The 22,750-nt window shown below is 31.2% G+C and overlaps 4 protein-coding genes across 10 annotated transcripts in view; 3 read left to right on the top strand and 1 right to left on the bottom strand.

Annotated features, from left to right (window-relative positions):
• Positions 1 to 5,387, top strand: part of LOC106785219 (15-hydroxyprostaglandin dehydrogenase [NAD(+)]-like) — a 6,214-nt gene extending 827 nt beyond the window's left edge. For both annotated transcript variants that reach the window (XM_014745495.1, XM_014745496.1), the window contains 6 exons: positions 1,771 to 1,910; positions 2,156 to 2,279; positions 2,365 to 2,471; positions 2,992 to 3,165; positions 3,305 to 3,459; positions 3,777 to 5,387. In XM_014745495.1, coding sequence (XP_014600981.1) covers positions 1,818 to 1,910; positions 2,156 to 2,279; positions 2,365 to 2,471; positions 2,992 to 3,165; positions 3,305 to 3,459; positions 3,777 to 3,891 — 768 coding nt within the window. In that variant the 5' untranslated portion in view covers positions 1,771 to 1,817 and the 3' untranslated portion in view covers positions 3,892 to 5,387. The remainder of the gene's footprint in view (positions 1 to 1,770; positions 1,911 to 2,155; positions 2,280 to 2,364; positions 2,472 to 2,991; positions 3,166 to 3,304; positions 3,460 to 3,776) is intronic.
• A 1,102-nt stretch (positions 5,388 to 6,489) lies between these two features.
• On the top strand, positions 6,490 to 9,995 carry LOC106785217 (protein RCC2 homolog). 2 transcript variants are annotated; one of them, XM_014745493.1, is made up of 4 exons: positions 6,490 to 6,973; positions 7,366 to 7,606; positions 7,888 to 8,735; positions 8,816 to 9,992. In XM_014745493.1, exons 1-4 carry the CDS (start codon positions 6,776 to 6,778, stop codon positions 8,984 to 8,986), a joined length of 1,458 nt encoding a protein of 485 aa, XP_014600979.1. In that variant the 5' UTR covers positions 6,490 to 6,775; the 3' UTR covers positions 8,987 to 9,992. The 2 variants fall into 2 exon arrangements, with proteins under 2 accessions (XP_014600979.1, XP_014600980.1); XM_014745494.1 differs by lacking the exon at positions 6,490 to 6,973 and adding an exon at positions 6,992 to 7,121 and having other exon boundaries at positions 8,816 to 9,995.
• Positions 9,996 to 11,666: 1,671 nt separating this feature from the next.
• Positions 11,667 to 13,714, bottom strand: LOC106785216 (ras-related protein Rab-18-B-like). 2 transcript variants are annotated; one of them, XR_001381504.1, is made up of 5 exons: positions 13,371 to 13,714; positions 13,103 to 13,220; positions 12,651 to 12,968; positions 12,194 to 12,413; positions 11,667 to 11,973 (listed from the first exon to the last, which is right to left on the bottom strand). XR_001381504.1 is itself a non-coding variant. In XM_014745492.1 (4 exons), the coding sequence occupies exons 1-4, from the start codon at positions 13,451 to 13,453 to the stop codon at positions 12,252 to 12,254; spliced, it is 681 nt and encodes a 226-aa protein (XP_014600978.1). In that variant the 5' UTR covers positions 13,454 to 13,714; the 3' UTR covers positions 11,667 to 12,251. The 2 variants fall into 2 exon arrangements, 1 of the variants encoding a protein (XP_014600978.1); XM_014745492.1 differs by having other exon boundaries at positions 11,667 to 12,413.
• Positions 13,715 to 14,513: 799 nt separating this feature from the next.
• On the top strand, positions 14,514 to 20,785 carry LOC106785215. Of its 4 annotated transcripts, none has more exons than XM_014745491.1 (11): positions 14,514 to 14,913; positions 16,086 to 16,187; positions 16,279 to 16,417; positions 16,495 to 16,656; positions 16,733 to 17,264; positions 17,345 to 17,899; positions 17,979 to 18,398; positions 18,472 to 18,660; positions 18,751 to 19,610; positions 19,688 to 20,131; positions 20,212 to 20,612. In XM_014745491.1, the coding sequence occupies exons 1-11, from the start codon at positions 14,900 to 14,902 to the stop codon at positions 20,404 to 20,406; spliced, it is 3,612 nt and encodes a 1,203-aa protein (XP_014600977.1). In that variant the 5' UTR covers positions 14,514 to 14,899; the 3' UTR covers positions 20,407 to 20,612. The 4 variants fall into 4 exon arrangements, with proteins under 4 accessions (XP_014600977.1, XP_014600976.1, XP_014600975.1 ...); XM_014745490.1 differs by having other exon boundaries at positions 16,083 to 16,187; XM_014745489.1 differs by lacking the exon at positions 14,514 to 14,913 and adding an exon at positions 14,920 to 15,471 and having other exon boundaries at positions 16,083 to 16,187; positions 20,212 to 20,785.
• The last annotated feature ends 1,965 nt before the right edge of the window (positions 20,786 to 22,750 follow it).

Raw genomic sequence — 22,750 nt, 5'->3', positions numbered from 1 at the left:
TGCGATTACGGGGGTGGATAGTTTTATAGAAAAAGTGTGTTATCCTTTTTTCTTTCTTGATTTTGCAAAATATTTATATATATAAAAAAGAAAAAAAAAAAAAAAAAAGTACCACGAAAAAACATGGGAAGAAATAATTTTTCTTTTTGAAACCATTATTCCTCCGGGAGAAGATGCGACATAAAAATAAATAAAGGAGGGAAAAGAGAGAGATAGAGATATATATATATATACGGGGATCCTCAATAGGCGAGTCTTGTTCTTTAAAAGAAAAGAAGAAAAAAAAAAGAAAAACTAAAAAAGTCACACACGTGTCAAATGGTAAAGAAACTTTGTAGTATATACGCGTTATGTTTGACATGTGATACGTGTGGTAAAACGCTTAAAGAGTTGAGAACCAAACCATCGTGTATCTTCTCACACATGCATACACACATATACATATACATATACATATACAAAATCCAGACACAACAGACGAGCGCACACTTACATTTCTCGTACACGTATAGAAAAAAGAAAAAACCTCGTAGGGGGAATTCATGGTGAAGATAGAAAGAAGAGGAAAAAAGAAAAAAAAAAGATAGAAAGAGTGAGTTACATTGACAGGAAGAGGGGGGATGTTGAAGAAGTAAAGCGTGTACGGTAAACGAACGCTTTCAGAGTAAATTCACTGACTCATGTATATATGTATATACACATATATACGTACACACGTACCATACACATTGTTATATATTGATATTTTACTAAATAACACACGCGACGAATGAGTGAGAAAGCGAAATACGAAAGAGAGATCGAAAATAAGAGAAAGAGTGAGAAAATCAAGTGTAGACGTGGCTTTTGTTCCACCATGAACGATGGTCTGTCTTCTGCTGCTGTCTACAAGCTTCCCCTCTCTCTCTGTCTCTTTAACTTTTATGATAAATCGTAAACAAAAAGGTTTTAATAATAATAAAATAAAATCAAAATTTTGGGTATTCCTCGATAAAATCTAATCTTGAAAATTTGTCAATCGATACTTCGTTTTATTCGTTATAATCCGGCGTGCATTGTCAAGGCCAACGATGTCTAATTAATCGCAATCAAGTTCATTGCCAATGATTTTTAGATCTGGTTTATATAATAGATTATAAATGAACAATAGGATCATTAAAATATATCTACTTGTACAGAAACGAATATTTGGTAATCGATACTCTTACGTTGTCTATGATAATCTAATAAGAATTGTCAAAGCTAACAATGTCTGATCAGTCATTAGCAAATTCATTCAATTTTTATAAACCTGATTCATAATATATAGAATGATAGATTATAAATAGAAAAATAAAAAGAAACTATACTCGAGAGTAGAAACAAATATTTGCTAATCGATACTGTCTACGTTGTCTCGTAATAATCCAACAAGCCTAACCATCGAGCATTGCTGAATTAGTCGCGCCCAAAGTTTTCATTGTTAATAATTTGTACTGTTTATCGTTATATTTCGTGCGATGTGTGTAATAAATTATTAATTAAAAAACAAAAAAATAGTATAAGTGTAGAAAATTTATTCGGGAGACTAAAAATAAAATCTAAAAATTGTTAATCAAAATATTCTCATTCGTAATCGTTACAATTCGATAAAATTTCTTTCAAAATCAACAATATTGTAATGAAATCGTTAGCCCAAGTTCATTACCAAGTGACTTTTTGTCACGATTCACGAATTACTAAAGATAAATTCTATTTCCTTGACACGTACCCTGTTGTTTCTTGTTTAAGGATAAGAATTAGAATTCAAGACTAAGAAAGTATTCCTGAATCGAAGGATGGAAGTTAAAGGGCTAGTTGCCCTGGTGACGGGGGCTGCTTCTGGTATCGGCAGAACTTATGCCATCGAATTGTTAAATCAAGGAGCTAAGGTGAATAAATAACAATATTACTTCAAAGATATATCTATTATCATATCCTAGAATAAATTACAAATACGTTTGCGTGATAAATATTTTTTGAATGATTAATCCAATGACAAGTAGTTCGAACCAAACAAACAAAAAAGAAAGAAAAGAAATATCTTGAATAAAAGATAAAGTTTTTAAAAACTTGATTATCTCATTATTATTATCAATTAAACGAAATTTGTAATTTGTCACTGTTTTATCGGCAGGTATCGATTTGCGATATCGACATTACGGAAGGTGAGAAACTGGCTGAAGAACTTACCATGAAATATGGAAAATCTCAAGTGATATTTTCCCCATGCGATGTCACGGATTATCCACAATTCGAGAGTACGTTCGATCACGATCCCGACCATTATAAAAAAATCTGTCATTAGATAGATTAATTATATCTTCATAATTTCATTGATTGCAGCTTCGTTTCAAACAACGATCGCTGCTTTTGGACAAATCGATATTGTCATCAACAATGCCGGAATAATGAACGATCGATTTTGGGAACTCGAAGTCGACATCAATCTCGTGAGTTAATTTTTTTCTTTTTATTTTTTTCAATTATTTATAACACAATATTTGAATTTCAAAAAAAGTTCCAACTTGCTTTCCACGTGCTTTTATTTTAACAATTTATTCTAAAGGTAAACGAGATGAGTAACAACATGAATATATATGCATAGTTTATAAATATGAAAATAATAAATATAAAATATAATATATATATATAAATAATTAATTGACACATTTTTGTTTCTTCGATAAACGTAAACGTATTATATTATTATATTGCAAAAATGCAATGACTAAGCGTTCAGCCGATAATCAAGAAACGTTGCATAAATTTAATACCGAATATTTAAATGTTTGAATATTTTCCTGTTAAATCGATACTTTTCTTTTCGATTAATATTATTTTTTCTGATAATTTACTCTCTCTCTCGCGTCAAATATTAAAAAAAGAAAATAATTATTAAATATATTGAATATATAAAATGTTTTACAACAACGTTGAACTTTTGAACATTATATTTTGTTTTGTTTTTAGAATGGCGTGATACGTGGCACTCTACTTGCCCAACGATTTATGGGTACGGACAAAGGTGGACAAGGTGGTGTAGTCGTGAATATCGGAAGTAACGTCAGTATCAACCCCTGCGTAAGCGTGCCCATTTATTCGGCAACAAAAGCGGCAATCGTTAGTCTTACCAGAGCATTTGGGGTAAGTACTTAAATATGCTAATGAAATTTTATCGAACTATTTAATATCTATGATGTATCATTTTAATTAATTTTTTTTTCCTCTAAATAATTTAATACTTTTTATCGTTATATATATATATATATATTAAAAAATATAGGATCAGTATCACGTGGATTTAACGGGTGTCAAAGTGATGGCACTTTGCCCAAGTACAACAGACAGTAATTTGGTGCCGGATGTTGGTAAACAATTACTTTCACTGCGATATAAGGATGCCTGGAGTCGAGATACTAGTTCTATTGTTCCGCAAAAGTAAGGAAAATTCAAATAAAAAATATATACAAAATTTCAATGAAGATTTGAAAAAAGAATCAAGTTTCTACTATTACTTTTTATCAAATCACACGCAAAACACTTTAATATGCTTTAACTTATACAATGAAATCCTATTTCGAAGATAAAATAAAGAACTATTGTTTTGCAATTTATTTACGTTTAACAATATTATACGACAGTTTAACGTTAAACGATCAATACGATTATGATTCGAATAGAATTTGTTCCCGAATGAATTTAATATATGAAATGTTGTAATCTTAACAAAAATAATAATAAAAATTATTTTTCAGAGCGGAACATGTTGCCAAAGCGTTGATTCATATTTTGAGTACCGGCAAAAGTGGCAGCGTTTGGATGGTCGAGAACGGTGAACCACCTCGTGAAGTGAACTTTCTAAAATATTAAATAATTAACCAAAAGAGCCCACAAAAAGAGAAAATAATAATAATAATAATAAACAAAAGGAAAGGAAAAGAAAAGAAAATGAAAAAAGTCTCAACGCGTCAGTCTCGCACGACACGTAATTCTTCCTCGCTTAACCACAAAATAACTATAACTATGCCGTAACTATAATTATAATTTTATATCGATTTTTTATAATCGAAACTACCATTACCGAAATTCTCGAATCCGAGTTTTGTGACGATCATAATCACTATTAAGATATTATTCGTCTACTTACTATCATCATCATCATCATTATCATCTTCATCATCACCATCATCACCATCACCATCATCATCATTCTCATTAATTCATCGAGAATTCGAGTTAGCGACATTTTGTACGTTTTTACTCTCTTTCAAACGAATCCTGTAATTTAGCACCGATCCCGATTAAATTAGCACGCTAGAATCGCGTTAATCGCTTGGTCGTTAACGGATACGTCCGATAATTATTTGCTTTCAAAAAAATGAAATAAAGGTATGCGTAAGTGTGAAGATACGTATGTTTGCGCGGGTGCGTGTGTTGTGTGTGTGTGTGTGTGTGAGAGAAAGAGAGAGGGACGATTGATACAGTTCGTAAGTACACCATAATGGTATTACTCGTCCGTTGCTGAAAATAAATAAGAAAACAAAACAAAAAAAAAATGAAAAAAAAAAAAGAAATGAAACAAAGTAATAAGAAAATACGTTGTAAATCTCTACGACAATTTTTCTACGACAATTTTGTTCTGCGCCGAAAATAAAAAAAAAGAAAAAAAATTACTACAACACAAATTTTTGAAACGACAAATCGCTCATCGAGATACGAACAAAATTTTATCGCGAAACGATACGATAAAGGGAAACCGACTGTTTTTGTTTATTTGCAAAATAAATTATAATAATGAACGAATAATTGATCATCGTTATATAAACTATAATATCTATATAATCATAATTTTCTTTTATTAGTTAGTCAGATAAATAATCTTCTTGAAGATATTTTATAAGATAAGTAATAATAATTAATCATCGATAATGATTAATTTTGATTATAACTGATTTAACAATTTTAATACTTTGTTATGTAATATTTATTCAATAATTTCATACAAATTCGATACGTTTTACGTAGATAATTTAAACTCTCGATCAATCGAAGATTTATAAATGATTATTTTCTATTGTCAATTTTTGTGAATATTTTTTAATTGAAAATTTGAGAGTTATTTTCAACATAGGCAACGTAACAGAAAAGACGAAATTAAAAAGGATGATGAAACAGTTTAAAAACAAATGCATACGTATATATGTATTTATATTACGTATTCTCGATCGATGAGATAAAGAAGAAGAAGAAGAAGAAAATATTCGTAGCTAATGGAAACTATTGTTGGTTCGTTTGTTTGTTATGATTTGCTGAGAATGTATGTTGCCAAGCTTTGCCAATAAAAATGCATAGCTTTTTAAGAAAATCGAAAGGAAGAATGAATTAGTCTTATTTATTTATTTCATTTCATTTCTTTTTTTACCTCACTTTGTTTCATTCTTGTGGTCATTATATTGATTTAAATAAACAAATAAACGAGAAAAACGTAAGTACTGCCAAATTAAAGTTATTCATTTGATACAATTTTATATATTCGTAGTAAGAAAAATTCTTTCGATATAAAATATACATATATGCATAACATATTACATTCATAATTTTTTTTTGTCCTATTGACAAAATGTTTTATTAACGTCAAATATGATATCGAACACATTATTATGATAAATCATTATTAATATTCAATTCCATATTATTCTGATTGTAAATAATTTATTTCAAGTAAAACTGGATGGAAAATTAAAGCAATTAAATCGCAATGGAAATTGAAGAAGAAAAAATAGAAAAAAATAATATAGAAGACAAAGAAAAAGTTATTAATAAAAATACACTCTTTTTTTCTCTATTATTGGTAAAATCTCAGTTCTATTATAAGGTATGTAATCGTTCAAAATAATAAATGATAATTATGAAACGCATATTATAATTTATGCACAGGACATATTCAATATTCAACAAATTTATGTGCATGCTCGATCGACTCGAGATATTCGAGATCTCGAATATTCGAAAGATCCTACATTTAAAAATTTATTCGAATCATTCAGTTGAAGGGAATGCAAACAAAAAAAAGAAAATCACTGTTGGATGGTAATTGTTGCATGACAATACGAGAAATAATCGAGTAGTTGAATTTATGAAATTTGACAATTCGCGATTACTTAACATCTTTGATTCTAAATATGAAAAAATCGTCTACCAATTTGCCGCGTTTACAAAAATATAAACAAAATTACTTACCCAACAATTTAACGTTTACAAATGTAGCTTATCTCACATTTCTTCATGAAATATATTATTTTGATGTGGTGTATCAGAAAATTGAAAGACGTAAAGAAAAATAACGGATAAATATCTCGATCGATTAATCGAAAATTTGAATCATTCGATATAGAGAATGAAATTCAAAATTCGAATAGCTGATGATAAGAAACGAACCAAAAATGAAGATTCCGCGTTCCCTAAATTAGGAATCGGGGGAACACGGAGCGCGCCTTCGGCGATTTACAATCATAAACCGTGGTTTGCTTTATACTTATCGTTCGAGCATGGTTTTATTATGATTTTTGAGCGCCAGGTGGCCGCGTTTTTGCTGGCCATTCGTATAGCGGTGCAATTTACTGAGCGCCATTGCATCGATAAATGTCACGAGGGTAGGTTCGGATTTGTCAAGTAAATTGGTTTTTTTTTCGCGCGATAATAAAAAGAGGTCCAACGTTTGTTTGATAATTAGTTATTTTGGTGTAGTGCCGATATGTCTAAGCGAAAAAATGCGACGGTTAAAAAGGGTCGGGCTAAATCTAGGAAAGTCGAATACGATGAGGAGGATATTTCGAGTGAACACGATTCCGATGTTGAGGACGCCGAGAGTGGCACTAATGTCGACGGTGAGGACGCTGCCGAAGACGATCTTACCGATGTCTCCAATATACCTGAGCTGCCGTCGCCAGAGGTGACTTTTTATTTACTATTTATCTCATTTCAATATTTACCTCAGGTAACACAAATATTGATGAATAAAACACGATGAAATCCTCCTCCTAACGATGCGAGAAGAATTACTATATGTTGATAACGACGAACCTGGCAACGAACTAACAGTACGTAACACGACATTTATCTCTGGTCATGAATATGAAAAATAATAGAGGTGGCTTATGATGGATTTAACAAACCTACACTGTCATCGCAATACGCATGTAATATTTCAGATCCGTGTAATGCAAAATTTCATGCAAATTTAAATTAATTTGCATAAATCCATTGGATTCTGATAAAAAAAACAATTGGAGCATAATAAATAATCTAATCGCTGACTATATGCTCCTATTGATTCTGTTACAGGGAGGCTGGGGTAAGCCTGGTACGTTGCTTATGTGCGGTCTAACTAATTGGGAAATGGCAGGACGCAAAGCGCCTCCTAAATCACTCAAGACTAATGTTGGACGTAGTTTGTGGACTCCGCATACTTTTAAGAATTTAAATGGAGCTCGTATCAGATTGATTGCTTCCGGGCCTGCTGCCTCTCATAACATTGTTGTTACGGAGGATAATAGATGCTTGACTTTTGGTAAAAATGATAAAGGTAAATTGATCGTTGGGTCTTCCTTTTTCTTTTTTAATTTCAAAGTCACACATAAATACTTTACCTGCAAATCCGCAGAGTTCTCTGTAGTGCTGGATTAGCAGGATATTATTATATATCATATATGAACATTATTTCATAACTTTGAGTATTTGTTAGGCCAATCACTGTAATTATCACAATTATAGTTATAATCTACTTTTTAGAATTCTACAACAAAAAATCTGTTTAAATTCTATCTAAAATCATATTGAATAATCTATATTGTCAATGAATTGTAGGTCAATTGGGTGTTGGTGATACTAAACGTCGGGATGAACCAACCGAAGTAGAAGCATTAAAGGGACACACTATTATAGCAGCATCTTGCGGTCGAAATCATACACTTTTTTTAACCAGTCGTGGTTTAGTATTTGCTGCCGGGGACAATAAGTTAGGACAGTGTGGGGTAGGAAAAACTGATCCCTGTATTGTTAAAGCTACAAAAGTTAAATATACCGGACCTCCCATAGTAAAACTAGGATGTGGGGCAGAATTTTCTATGATCTTAGATATTAAGGGTGGCCTACACTCTTTTGGATGTCCAGAATATGGTGTATTAGGTCATAACACAGATGGAAAATATTTTGTAACTAATACGAAGATGGCGTTTCACTTCGAGAAAGTGCCTAAGCGAATCGTTTTATACGTAGAGAGAGGTAAAGATGGTCATGTAACGCCATTAGACCGTGTGGAAATCACAGATTTCAGTTGTGGTCATTATCATACAGTTGCTATTGACAGTATGAATCGTGCTTTTTCATGGGGATTTGGTGGAATCGGTCGATTAGGCCATAATGAACAAAGAGATGAATTAGTACCACGTTTAATTAAGTTTCTCGAGCCGCCTAATCGAGGTGTTAGGTCTGTTGCCTGTGGTAGTACTTACAGTATTGCAATTAATGTTCATGGTTCAGCACTTATGTTTGGACAGACTAAACGTACTGGAGAAGCTAATATGTATCCGAAACCTATTCAGGATTTATCAGGTTGGGAAATCAGATGTATTGGATGTTCACAAAGTAGTATAGTTGTTGCTGCAGATGATTCTGTTATTGCCTGGGGAGGTAGCCCCACTTTTGGTGAATTGGTAAGTAATATTTTGTAATCGCTAAAACTTCAATTGTAGTATTTTTATATTTACAAAATAATTATATTACATTCCTACAGGGTTTTGGTGAAATGCGCAAATCATCAACTACTCCTATGGAGGTAAAAGCCTTAGAAGGTTTATACATTACAGCTGTTACTTGTGGCGTCTCTCATACATTAATGATCTGCCGAGATGACACAGAAGAGGAAAAGGCTAAAATTAATAAACTTCCAGTATATTCTGTTTAATTATTAGATAATTTTTTTGATTGATAAATACATGGGATATACAATGATTACCACCAAACCTTTATACAAATAAACATTGGAAAGAATATTTTAATTCTATATTCAAGCGTAAGTAATCATATCCCAATAAACAAGGTCAGCCTAACATCAGGGATGCATTGTAAAAAGATTTAAGCTATCTTTGCTTGGGTCCAGAAACAGTTGCAGCATAGAAATGCTCAATTCCTTGAGAAAAAGTCTTTAGCAGACTGGAAAATACGTCCATATGAAACATAGACTTAGCTATTACTCTACTTTGTACTTCCAATTTTTACTTAATCTGTAAATGACAGTTCATCTGTAATAGTAATCCCTTTCTGTTAGTAGCTCAGGATATAGACCAAACAGATAGATGCAAAAATATATTTTGATACGTTGCTATTTTATTGGAGTTCGCTGTAAATTTAAACCACAGCGAAAAGTGATTATTTGTATGAGAAAAAGTGCTGGGAACTGGAAATTGTTAAGAAAGTTTTTTATTTCTATCATTCATTGTAGTGAATTTATTATAATCTTGTAATCTATACCATTGATTCATTACGGTAGTACCTGAATCATTGCACCCATAGAAATTTTTATATTACATATGTAAGTACTATATAATACATGACATATATAGAGATACATTTAAATAATTCACATGTCCAATGATTTATAAACAATATGTTAACGACTTAATATTTATGGTGTATGACCAGTAATTTTATTTTATATTAGCCTGTAAGATATGAAAGCTTCCTTGAAACCAGCATTATTTGTCATACCTTTTTTTATGAAAATTAACTCCTTTTATCTTATTTTATGTATAACATATAAGAAGTGAAGTTTCAGTGAACATTATATATTGTTGGCTATTGTATTATTATGCAAGGCATTCCAAGATTTCTATCACAATTCACAATTATTTGGAATCCCTTGTATCTCATCTCAGCACAATTATTTAAGATTACTTATTTTTATTTTATATTATTATTTTTATTTTATATTATTATTTTTATTATTTTAAAAAAATAAAACTTTTAAGGTGAAGTAAAGTATTAATTTTACTTATGTTTTCATCATAAAATATAAAATATATAGAAACTTATAAAACTTACTTTAGATTTTACAAGACAAAATGTAAAGAACACTGCCAAAATGTGTTAAAACATATTGTTTTTTTTATTGTAACACGTCCGGTATTTAACCATTCCATTTCTTTCTATGTAATACTCTTATGCAGATTTTGCACTAAAACGAACTTGTTCTAATAAATTTGTAACGAATGTACAATTATAATTGTCAAATAAATGAAATTTTTAAGAAAAAATTTATAGCTGTGAATCCATATAATCTATGACTTCTTTCACATATTTTTCTGGAACATTATTATATTTCCAACGTAATAGTTGATACGATATGTAATATATTGGATCCGTTGGATTGTACTTTAAAACACTGCTCAATGCCCAGATGAGTGCTAATACTTTATTGTGTCTGTATGTATATAGAGAGAAGAATTCAAATAGTTCTAGCAAAAACTTTGAATAAATATATATTATAAAATTGAACTAACGTTAATTTTGTTGATTCTAGATATTCATAGCAGGAACATTTGAATGGTTTAAAATTACAAGATTGACTTGTTACCGTATAATCATTTGGAGAAAGATACTTTTTACTTGAAGTGCACGAGGAGATATCTTGTTCATATTCTGTTTCACTAGACATGATTTTATTTTCTATATTGTCTTACAACATAAAAAACATAAGATATACTAATTTTTTAATATTGATAACTTCTTTTTTTTGTACATATACTTCATAAATTTGTGAATATATAGCAAAGAAATTAATATAAAATTTCATAATGAAATTATAAAAAATAATTGAGCATCAGTTTACATTATTATAAAATTGTATATGATCTTGTTAACAAAATATTTAAAATATATGAATTTAATGGTCTAATAACATACAGGGTGTCCTTTAACTGATTGTACAAACGAGTAGAAGTGATTCCGTAGAATTCTGAAAAACTATAAATCAAAAATGTAGAATAAAATTTTGTTATATAAGACTTTGTTTATGAGAAAAGTAAGTTTGAAAATTTGTCGAATACCCATATGCTTGACTGAACTTGCAACTCTGGAAACTTATTCAATAAGTATAAGTGTAGAACTGATACAAATATTATCATCTCACACTGACAATATATATATAAAAATATTAAGAAGAACAAAAATACTCTCTTAAATATCAGAGAGTCATCTGTCAAATTGAAACTTTATCAAGTAAACGAATACATAATAAATTTTTTAACTTGTTTTTCTCATAAATAAAATCTTATATACGAACAAATTTAATTCTACATTTTCAATTTAGTTTTTCACATTTTTGATTTCTGCTTACTTTTACCACCAGTTACAGGAGACTCTATATTTTAATATAGTAGTATATAATATATATTGAAAATGCTTTATTTACAAATAAGTACAATAAGTTACAATAGACTTGTGTATAAGACAATGACCATATATTATTTTGAAAATTTTATTTGTACGAGTATATTTCCACTTATTTTTAATTTTTGGATCAGTATATCTTCTATAAATTATGTGCATTATAGGTATTGGAATATAAGCAAGTAAAAGACAAATCATTATAAAAGAAAGAAATTTTATCCTCTAATAGATAGACATACGTTTATATTACCCACATAATAAATTTTATATAAGTGTATAAATGTAACAAAACAAGAGATTCTATAAAAAGTGATCAAGCGTCTGTGATAAAAAATTGATATATAAGTGTTAGGATAAATATTTATTTATGAATAATTTCGAAATAAATTAAACGTTGTTCATTTAGAATATTTGAATAAACAGAGCTTTGGCTAGCTTATTATTAATGGTTCAAAGCACCAGCTTTTCATTCTTAGCTCACCCTACGTCCGATTTTTTGTACACCTGCAATATATAACTATAAATTGATGATATTTTTTAAATTCGTAGTTAATTAAATGATTAATTATAATAAAGAGGTCTATAAATTGTTAGCACATTTTGTTTGTATTGTTCGCAGATGGTGTATGTTTGTTTCTTTATCTAATGTAATATAATTCTAACAATGATTTACGGTATTAATTATTCATTGTAACTTATTCTTGTTTCTTAATAAACAACATACCATACAATAGGCATCATGATTATAATCATTACCAAGAGAATTTCTTTATCACAGCCACTTAAATCATACTACAATAACAACGCGAATATGAATTCTGTGGTTCGTAACCATCCGTTAATTGTAATCCTCTTTTTCCCATTCGATATCTTGCGCCGGTTATATTGCCATTATCGATATATTTTTGCGATTGAGTATCCCATAAACCGGGAGTTTGCAATATCTATTAATAAATAATATTTAGTATCAGTAGTTATATTGTTAATTCCTTGCACTATGATTTAACATATGGAACTGCATGCCATATTCAATGAAACAATTAATAAGTAAGTTTATAAAATTGGCCACAGGGGGGAGAGTAGGATTCTTGTTTCTCATGTTTAAGTTATAAAGCGTATCACAAGGCTCATGTGTCATTATAGTCTAACGGATTAATATACAATAAATCATTGTAATTTACCTTTTGAACAAGTTCCTCAAAGCAACACTTAACTCCATCTGCAGTTTTTGCACTACTTTCGATATAAAGCGACTGATGTCTCCTAGCGAATTGTAAACCTTCTTCGTTGCTTACCTCTCTATTAGGTAGATCTATTTTATTACCAACTATCATTTTAACGATATCTGTTTTATTGCAATATGTATTTAATTCGTTAAGCCATGTATCAAGTTTTAAAAATGTATTCCTATCGGTAACATCATATACTAGAATAGCTCCTTGTCCATCTCTATAATAACTTGGCGTTAGAGTACGAAATCGTTCTTGTCCAGCGGTATCCTATATATATGACAATAGACTTATATATATATATAATTATTACAATTAAAACTTTACATAACATGTACACACCTATAGTTTCAAAATAATACTATTTATACAAGTAATTATATAATATTAATTAAATAACTAACCCAAATAGCAAGTTTCACTATACTATCATCAATTGTGATATATTTTGTTTTATAGTCCATACCGACTGTATTTCGCATATTTTCCGAGAATTCATCTTCTGTGAACCTTAAAAGTATACTAAAAATACAAAATACAAAAGAAAGGATGAGCGTTATATCATCAATTAATTTAACATTGTAAATTAACCCTATCAAGAAAAATTGTATATGTATAAATGTACATACACACACATATATATATATATATATACGATTACTTTAAATCTACCTTGATTTACCCACGTTAGATTCTCCTATCATAAGAAGTTTAAGAACTGTTAAAATATTTTGATCCATATTGTGATCATCCATGATGTACACTTGAATGTATTTTCTTTAACGTTTGCGTCGTATTATTTTTCTACGACACGCAATTGACTTTTGATAATGCAACAATATATCTGCACTTCATAAGTATTAATTATCAACAACATAAACGCGTCACAAATTAATCCGGTGACACACAAGTTCGTATAACTGCAAAAATAGAAATTCTCCCTTCTATGATAAAGATTCCTTCAATTTCCCCAATCGTCCTTCAGATGGCGCAACGATTGCCAGATGCATTTCCAAAACTTTTTTACGATTTTATGCAACTTTTTTCTTTTTGCTATCTTCTTCATATAATTAATTCAGTAAGTATATATAAATATCTCTTTTTTTTTTTTTTGCATATATACACATAAATCAATTATCATTTCTATTTAAATGAATATTATGAATATGATCATTTTTATCAAATTTATTAATAATTTTGTTAATTATTTTTATTAACAACAATTATCTCGAAAAGATTTTCTTTTTTAATGAAAACAAATGCGATATTCAATTATTATTTTAGAATTAATACAATGAAATCAATATTATATGTTATATATAATGGAAATGTACGATTTCGTAATAGTTAATATAATTTATTTACAAAATATATGGTTTAAATAGATCGATCGATCAATACTTGATACGAAGTAAACATAAATGGATAAAAAAGAAAAAGAAAGAAAAAATAAAATAGAGGGATTAATTCGACGAATGATATGCAATTTCATTTTTATTAGTGTGGTATCTGTATCAAGGAAAATATGGTGTCAGTATTTCTAACCTATACCAAATTCGGTATTCGCATAATCGCACGTCTGAAGATGACGTTTGTAATAAATTATTACAGACAATACAATGTCGATTATTAATCATTATTCTTACGCGTATAAACGAGTAAATTAAAATTTCGATATAAGTTAGGAAAAAAGAGAGTAAAAAAAAAAGAAAGAGAAAGAAAAAGAAATAAGAATGCATAATGAAAAAAATAGATTCGCATTGTTATTCGAACAAACGACGATAATATATATATATATATATATATATATATACACATACAGTAGTTAGTTATCTATTCGGATGAATACATTCGCATACTTAATTTAACCATAATATCGAATTGGAATTGATCGCATATGATAAATAAATAAAATAATAAATGATTATTCTTAAAGTATATATGTTAAAGAAGGAATATCGAAGGAGGAATAAAAAAGTATGTAAGAGTATACTTGTTATCTAAAATAAGGTAGAGAGAAGTTTGGCTTGATTGCAAGGATTAAGATGGCCGCGGTAGGCTGCCATGAAGGGAGTGCGTCGCTCGTGCTCGTGGAAATGGGACGTTGCAACATCGAAGTGTCATTGTTGTTCTTATGAAGTGTCAGGTAGTGACGTTAAGTGATTCAGTTAATTTAACGAATTTAAGAAGAATCATTAGAAATGGCATCGGACGGGTAAAATATATTTCTATTTTAAATATATGATTAAAGAAGGAGTCGTAAACGCGCTAGTCACATATAACGATATAATGTATGTATGCTTAGCCCGAATGGTTTGCTGCAGATCGATAGTGAATTTTTACCACTGACCCGTCCTAGTTTTCACTCTAGATAAGTTTTTCGTGTTATTATATGGGATTTATTTTAAACCTTTCTCACGATTCTCCTAAGATATTGGGCGGGTCCCCCCAAACCAACCAACCAACATTTACTTATTGTCTTTTATACATTGTGTCATTTTTATGCGCCTCTTAGCTCTCACTCTCTTTCTGCGCACTGCACCGTACTATTCGTTATCTTTCCTTTTTCCTCTTTCACCATTTCGCGCTTTCGTTTCTTATTATTATTCTTCTTCTTCTTCTCCTCCTTTTCCTTTTTTTTAATTCCCTATCTTTCTTTCCTTTTTTTTTTTCTTTCCTTTTCGCGACTATACGCACACGATCTACGCGCGAATGACTCTCCGCGGCCTATTTTAGCCAATTAAACGGATAACATGACATCAGGCAGTTGCTTGTAATGCCACCAGCATTCCTATCAATTTATGATCTTAACAATAGGGGTCGAATGTTCTTTTGCTTCTCTTATCTTTAACTTTTTTACTTTTTTGCATTTTTTTTTCCTAATTTTTTTCTATTTTTATATCGTAGCTTTTATTCCTGGAAATTAAGTGACTAATAGATTATGTATCTTGCTTGTGGTTTTTCTCATATTTGCTTTGCCAAGTATTCACTTTTTAACTTGCTTCAGTTTGGTGTATTTTAATCATTTCGTTATATTTATAATTAGTTTAATTCTAGTCGTTCACAAGTCAAAGAGATTAACTTTAGTTTCAATATTTTGCGTACATTTTGGTGTTAAAGTGCTGAATTTTTGCTGAAATTTTCACGTTTGTAATCAATTTTTTTAATAACGAGCTTCACACTATTAAATAAAATTCCTTATGGCTGTTGAATGATAAGTGATATGACAATGTGTGTAACTTTATTAATTTTTCTCTACTCTTAGTTTTATGGAGTTAATTGTTTCGGCAAATGATTTCATAATTTATTTGGCTCGTACATTCGTTTTAACATAGATCAATCTGTAAATCTAAAATGTGATATCTTAATTACAAATAATTACAGTAGGATGGAATGGGTCGAAATCATAGAACCACGTACGAAGGAGCATATGTATGCCAACCTTACCACCGGAGAATGTGTATGGGATCCACCACCTGGTGTACCTGTGTAAGTGATTATTTTTTCTATCTTTATATATTTTTTATTTGAAAGTGAAAAAGAAAGAAAGAGAGAGTTTACGTTTACGAATAATTTATAGGAAGAAGACAGATAATAATCAGTGGTGGGAATTATTTGATCAGAATACGTCAAGGTTTTATTACTATAATGCCACATCTCAGAAAACTGTCTGGCATCGCCCAACCGATTGCGACATTATACCCTTAGCAAAACTGCAGGTGAAAAATTTGATCCATTCGATATTACTTTACATTATTTTACAAGTTTTTAATTTGTATGAATTTGATGTTTGTAGACATTAAAGCAGAACACAGAGCCAGCTGGTAGTAGTGGAAGTGATATCCACAAAAATGCAGAACCTAGAAAGAAAGAATCTGTATCTACACAGACTCAAACACCTGTTAGTCGTTCAATGCGTTTTAATCATCAAGACAATCCTAATTTATCTGTTACACTGGTAAGATTAATATTTCTGTGCAAAGGTATTTGCTTAATATTCTTCATATATTGATTTTGTATTTTTATTTCGATAGCAAGTGGGTAGTGCTAGTAAATCTCGAACATCTGGCATCGGTGTGGATATGCAGACATCTCCACCATCACCATCTCCTTCTTCAAGACGACATCATCATCACCATCATCATCATCATAATAATCGGCACCATAGACATCACGAAGTACCAGCAACTAGACGACAACATAATCATTCTCAAGATTCTGGTCGATCCAGTGATAGTTCTGTCTCCCATAGTCGCACTTCTTTAGAATCAACAGGGTATCGATTGCTAGATTCTCCGCATCGTCATCATCATCGTACTACGGTTCAACCTCCTCCAACACATGCTCAGTCTTCACCTAGACAGCATAGTGGCACATTAGAAGGTAGATGTCATAAAAGTGGGACACTTGAAAACGTTAAAAATCAGAAGTCTATATCATTGGGTGAACCACCACCACTGGGATTGTCTCTCTCAACTAGTACTCCTCTCTTCAAGAAAAAGACTTTCCCAGATGCACAACGCGAGGGTAGAGTAGGAAATTTGGATCTTGAAAAGAACAAAAATGGTAAGGTTTATAAAGATTGTCTTATTAAATGGAATAAAATAAAAAATCAATTACACTTAAAAATATATTTGAAAATGTAGGTAAAGAAAGTAGTAGGGGTTCCTATGGTCCTGAACCAAGTACTTCTCCATATAGAGATTCTTTAATGGAATCAAGAGTATTCAGGCAAGAAATGCCACCCTATCGTCCGCCAGAAGTTCAAATAAGTCATAGCTATAAATCCCAAGGTGAAAAATATGGTTCGTTAATTGAAAGCAGTAACCGTTTCCTTAGAGAAAGAGATTGGGAAATGCATCAAAGAGAAAGAGTTAATAGTTTAGACAAATCTAATACTTCTGCCTTTTATCCAAGTTCCATGCATCCACGGAATATGAATAAACAAGATACTACAGGTAGTATAGGTAAAAGACATTATGGATGTTCTGCTTCATTGTCAGAAGCAAATGTTCGTGACATGTATGGAGCAATGTTAGCAGAGAGAAATGATCCATCCAAGAGTTTAGTAAGAGCTACAGGAATTATTGCTAACGTAGCCAAACAGAGAAGTATGGAAGTATCTGAGAGAGAAAGAGAACGGGATCGTGATAGAGAAAAAGAATATAGAAGAAACACAGCGTGCAATAATTCGCTTGATTGTAAGTACATGAATTTAGAAGTTTACTTTTAAAATATAACTTTTTAAATATTAAAGAGTCGATTGTGATTGATTTATAGGCACATCGCAACCTCTAGCTCGTAGTTATAGTTTTGTGCAACAACAAAAATTGCAACAATTACATCAGCAACAACAGCAGCAGCAACAACAACAGCAGCAGCAGCAGCAACAACAGCAAAGTAGAAGAAGAGATAGAGACGAGGATGCCATGCACGAGCGTTATTTGATAAGTCAAAGTCATGAACAATCTAGGCAGCGACTTAGTAGTAACACTAGTAGTAGCAACAGTAGCAACAGCAGTAGTAATAGTGCTGTAGGAGAAGATATCGAAGGACATTTGGATACGGAAGATAGTAAGAAGAAGAGAAGTAATGGTAATCCGAGTCCACCGTTATCCCCGTTCTATGGAAATCTTTTATCAGATGCAGATCATTTGTTACCACTTCAACATTATATTCTTCAACAAGCTAAATTATCAGGTAATTACATTTTGGTTCTTGTATTACCTAATGATTAGTCGTATGTGATGTATTTATGTGTTTATTTCTAAAGGTTGTTACAAGTTTGGAGATCCATTGTTAGTAGAAGAGGGTGATGATTCTTTAGACGAAGAGGGTGGTCGAAGTGGAGGTATAGGAGGAAGAGTTGACGATGATTCTGATGATCAATTTGCCGATGACGAAGCAGCAAGTAATCAGGGTGACTCGTCTAGCCAAGAATATCTCGAAGATCATTATGCTGGTTAATATATTATCATTGATTTAATGTACATATTAGTTTTTATCAATAATTAAACAATTTACATTAATTTTGTGTATTATTTGATTACAGATCTAGGTAACTATGATACCGCTGGTTTAGCAACTTATTATAATACAGCCGACACATTAACAAGGCCACAACCATCTCCACCAGCTTCGCCAACCATAGTAACGCAAACAGAGACACAAGATAGCGTTGTTCCGTGTGTTAGACGAGTATCTTTACCATCTTCCACTTTAACTTCTATACCAAGTGTAGGTACAGGAAACGATAATACTGATTTAGACGAGGCACGTCGTGATGATAGTACCAGTGGTGGTGATATCGAAAAATATGCTCAAGACAATCTTAATTTGAATTGCGGAAGACCAAAAGGATTAAGATTATTGTTTCGAAAGAAATTCAGTGTCCGTGATATTCTCAGTTGGTCAAAGGATCCCATACCCCAGCCTATGTTGGTTGTTGTTGATGGTGAAAAATTATTGAAAAGAGAAGCATGCAATTTGTTTCGATTGGTTCAAGTATATATGGGTGATCGTAAGGCAAACGTTGGTATGACGTTAGACGGAGTTGCTATGGACATCGTAAATACAGCATTTTCTAAACCACCTTTACGCGATGAGCTGTATGTTCAAATCTGTAGGCAGACTACAGAAAATCCTCGAAAAGAAAGTCTTCGTAGAGGCTGGGAACTGATGGCTATTTGTCTAGCGTTTGTACCACCTAGCGCTACTTTTGAACCTTACCTCGAAGGATACATGAATAGGCACCGCGATCCAAACTTCCAATTTCCAGAGGTTGCTAAGTGGCCAATTCATGTACAAGTCAGTCATTATGCAACGGTTGCCTGTAAACGTCTTCAGCGAATTGGTGCTCATGGTAAAAGACAGCCGCGCAAGGCTACCACTGAAGATATCGATCAAGCTAGGGTAATTATTTAATAACTGTTTTAATAATTTATTTAAAAAGGTTTTATCAATAATTTATATTTTATTTCAAACAATAGATACAAATTTTCCGTGCATCAATGTTTGGTGCAACCCTATCCGAAGTAATGGCATTGCAAAGAGATCGTTTTCCACATCGTGAATTACCGTGGATACAAACGACTTTAACAAGACAAGTATTGGTACGTGGTGGCACATTAACGGAAGGTATTTTCCGGGTATCCGCTGATGCCGACGAAGTGAGCGCTTTGAAGGCCTGCTTAGATAAATTTGAAGATGGCGCAATATTGGCAGCTTCTCAAGATGCACATGCTCCTGCTTCCTTATTAAAGCTATGGGTACGCGAATTATACGAACCTTTGATACCAGACTCCTTTTATACGGAGTGCGTATCGATGCGTCACGACGATGCACAAGTTTCAGCAACTAGCGTAGCTGCTATCGTTGATAGATTGCCTGATCTCAATCGACGCGTTTTGTGTGACCTTATACGATTCTTACAGGTAAGTTAGATAATAAATAATAATTACGAAATGAGTTTCTACAAAAAGATAACATAAATATATTTATCTTTTCGTTTCAGATCTTTGCAAGGCCTGAAGTAGTAGCACGTACCAAAATGGATGCAAATAATCTTGCAATGGTAATGGCACCAAACATTTTACGGTGTACATCACAAGATCCTCGTGTTATATTAGAAAATGCACGAAAGGAAATGGCTTTTGTTCGTACTCTGATCGAGTCGTTAGACACTGCTTGGATCGATGGTCTTCACTGACCATTCTATTACGCTAGTAAAGAACACTTTAGACTATTATGCCAAATGAATCAGCTGTATATTCACACCCGTTGTTAGTTATCTCACTGTTCTCTACACGTTCGTATATTTTTGTTTATTTGTTTGTTCATCTTTCGTCACTTTAAAAAGATGATGAAGAAGAAGAAGAAGAAGAAAAAAAAACAAGAAAAGAAAAGAAAAAAAAAATATACCTTGAATGTTCTCTCGTGTTGGTAAGTTTAGTACTCGAAGTTTTACCAAGCTAATAACGCCATATTCTATTCTCCTTTCTCACTTTCTATTTATTATTTATATACAGATTCTATGTTATAAAGATAGAGATTATTAGATTATATTATGTAGATCCCTCTATATATATATATATATATCACATTGTATGTCTATATTATATATATATATATATATATATATACATACATACACATATTATATATATACATGTATATGTATATGCGTACAAGGTGTATCCGGTAGGGTGATACAACCGTGCGAGAGGTGATTCTAAATATAAAAATTTGCTCGAGAACGGGGCCTTAAACGAACAAAAAAATTTCACTCCTTTTTTTCGACGTTATTTTTACACTTAAAATCACCACCCCTTTTTGCCCGGTTGTACCACTCTCATCCGAATATATTCTGTAATAATATATATATATATATATATACACATATATACATATATACATATATATTTTATCATCCCCTTGTTACCGAGCAAAGCAAGCAAGCAAGCGGAGGGCTTTTTTACTCGATCATTGTTGAATCTCGTGTAAGATACAAGATCTTCATGTGTTATCATGTATAGCTGCACTCTTCGCGATGGTCTTTTTTGTATAAGCGATGAATTGAGAGACGTGTACAACGTTTATCAAAAGAGTAAACATTGTAAAACATCAATAAGTTGTACTCGCAGATGCGTTTCTTTGATTTTCCTCTTTTTTAGTTTCCTAAACATACTTACGTACATATACGTATATATAGATGTATTATTATTTCATCATTTCGCAAAATAGTTTCTTCCTTTTTTAATATATATATACATATATAACATGGAAATCATCTCACAATCAGTTCTGAAAACTTTTTCAATGCGTTCAATAATTTTTAACGTGAAAATCTTAAACGACGTTTCTAAATTCAATAGATAACATATTCTGATTGAAAACTGATGATACATGTGTGTATATATATATATATATATATATACATTAATGTTTTATTTTTTGTTGATTTTTCATTATCGTCATTAAACGTCATCGTTATTCATCATCATCATCGCCATCGTCATCATCCATTGTTAAACAAATTCAGCTTTATCAATGTAATTGTAGCGAAAAAATGTTTAAAGGCACCGTTACGCTTATCACAGTTTTTGAATGAGAGAAAGAGGGAGAGAGAGAGAGAGAGAGAGAGAGAAAATGAGAAAGAAAGAGAGAATGAGAGAGAGAGAGAGAGAGAGAGAGAGAGAGCGAGAAAGGGAGAGAAAGCAAGATAGAGAAAATGTGAAAAAGAAAAAAGAAAGAGAGAGAGAAAAAAGATAAGAAATATAAAAATGTTATACAGAGCTGCCCAAAAACCTAATCACGGATCAACTATTATTTTTATTTGACTACATACACGGTCACTCTCATTGTGTACAATGTGTTCCTGAAGAGTACAAGTTAAATCTTTACGCGTTTCATTAAAATATAAAAAAAAGAAAAAAAAATATGATATTTAAATTATAAAACAATTATATCACACACACATACATATACAAATAAACACACCGACACACACACACATATTAAACATAAACACGTACAATTAACGTTCCTATGCGAATAATAATGGCTACTAGTTTCTTGGTTACTTGTCTACGCAGAGAGAATAATAGTTACAGAACAATAATTAAAAAGAAAAAGACCAAAAAAAGGGGAGGGGGGAAGAAAAAAGTATAAAGAAAATAAACCAAATGAAAATTAAAAAACGACACGAACAAAGTAGTAGAGTTAAGCTTAAGTCGTAGTTACAATACAGCAACAACAATAAAAAAATAAAAAAAAATAGAGAGAGAGAGAGAGAGAGAGAGAGAGAGAAAAGAAAATTAATAATTGCTTCGTACTGTAATTGATGACGTTATCGCTTAACCCTTTATTTTTTACATTTAGGGTATATATATATATTATAATATATATTATATATATATATATTAGCTTTAAATCGAATCATTCAGCACACAAATTATTATCATCCTTCATTAACACGTGCACAAACATTACATACATTATCACCGAGCATATTCTTATCATATATTTATCTATATATCGAACGTACTAATCGT

The sequence above is a fragment of the Polistes canadensis genome, unplaced genomic scaffold (genome assembly GCF_001313835.1).
Source record: "Polistes canadensis isolate GaletaPanama2010 unplaced genomic scaffold, ASM131383v1 scaffold_46, whole genome shotgun sequence".
Lineage (NCBI taxonomy): Eukaryota > Metazoa > Arthropoda > Insecta > Hymenoptera > Vespidae > Polistes > Polistes canadensis.
The sequence above is the reverse complement of the archived record's forward strand: the minus strand, read 5'-3'. Positions and strand labels throughout refer to the sequence as shown.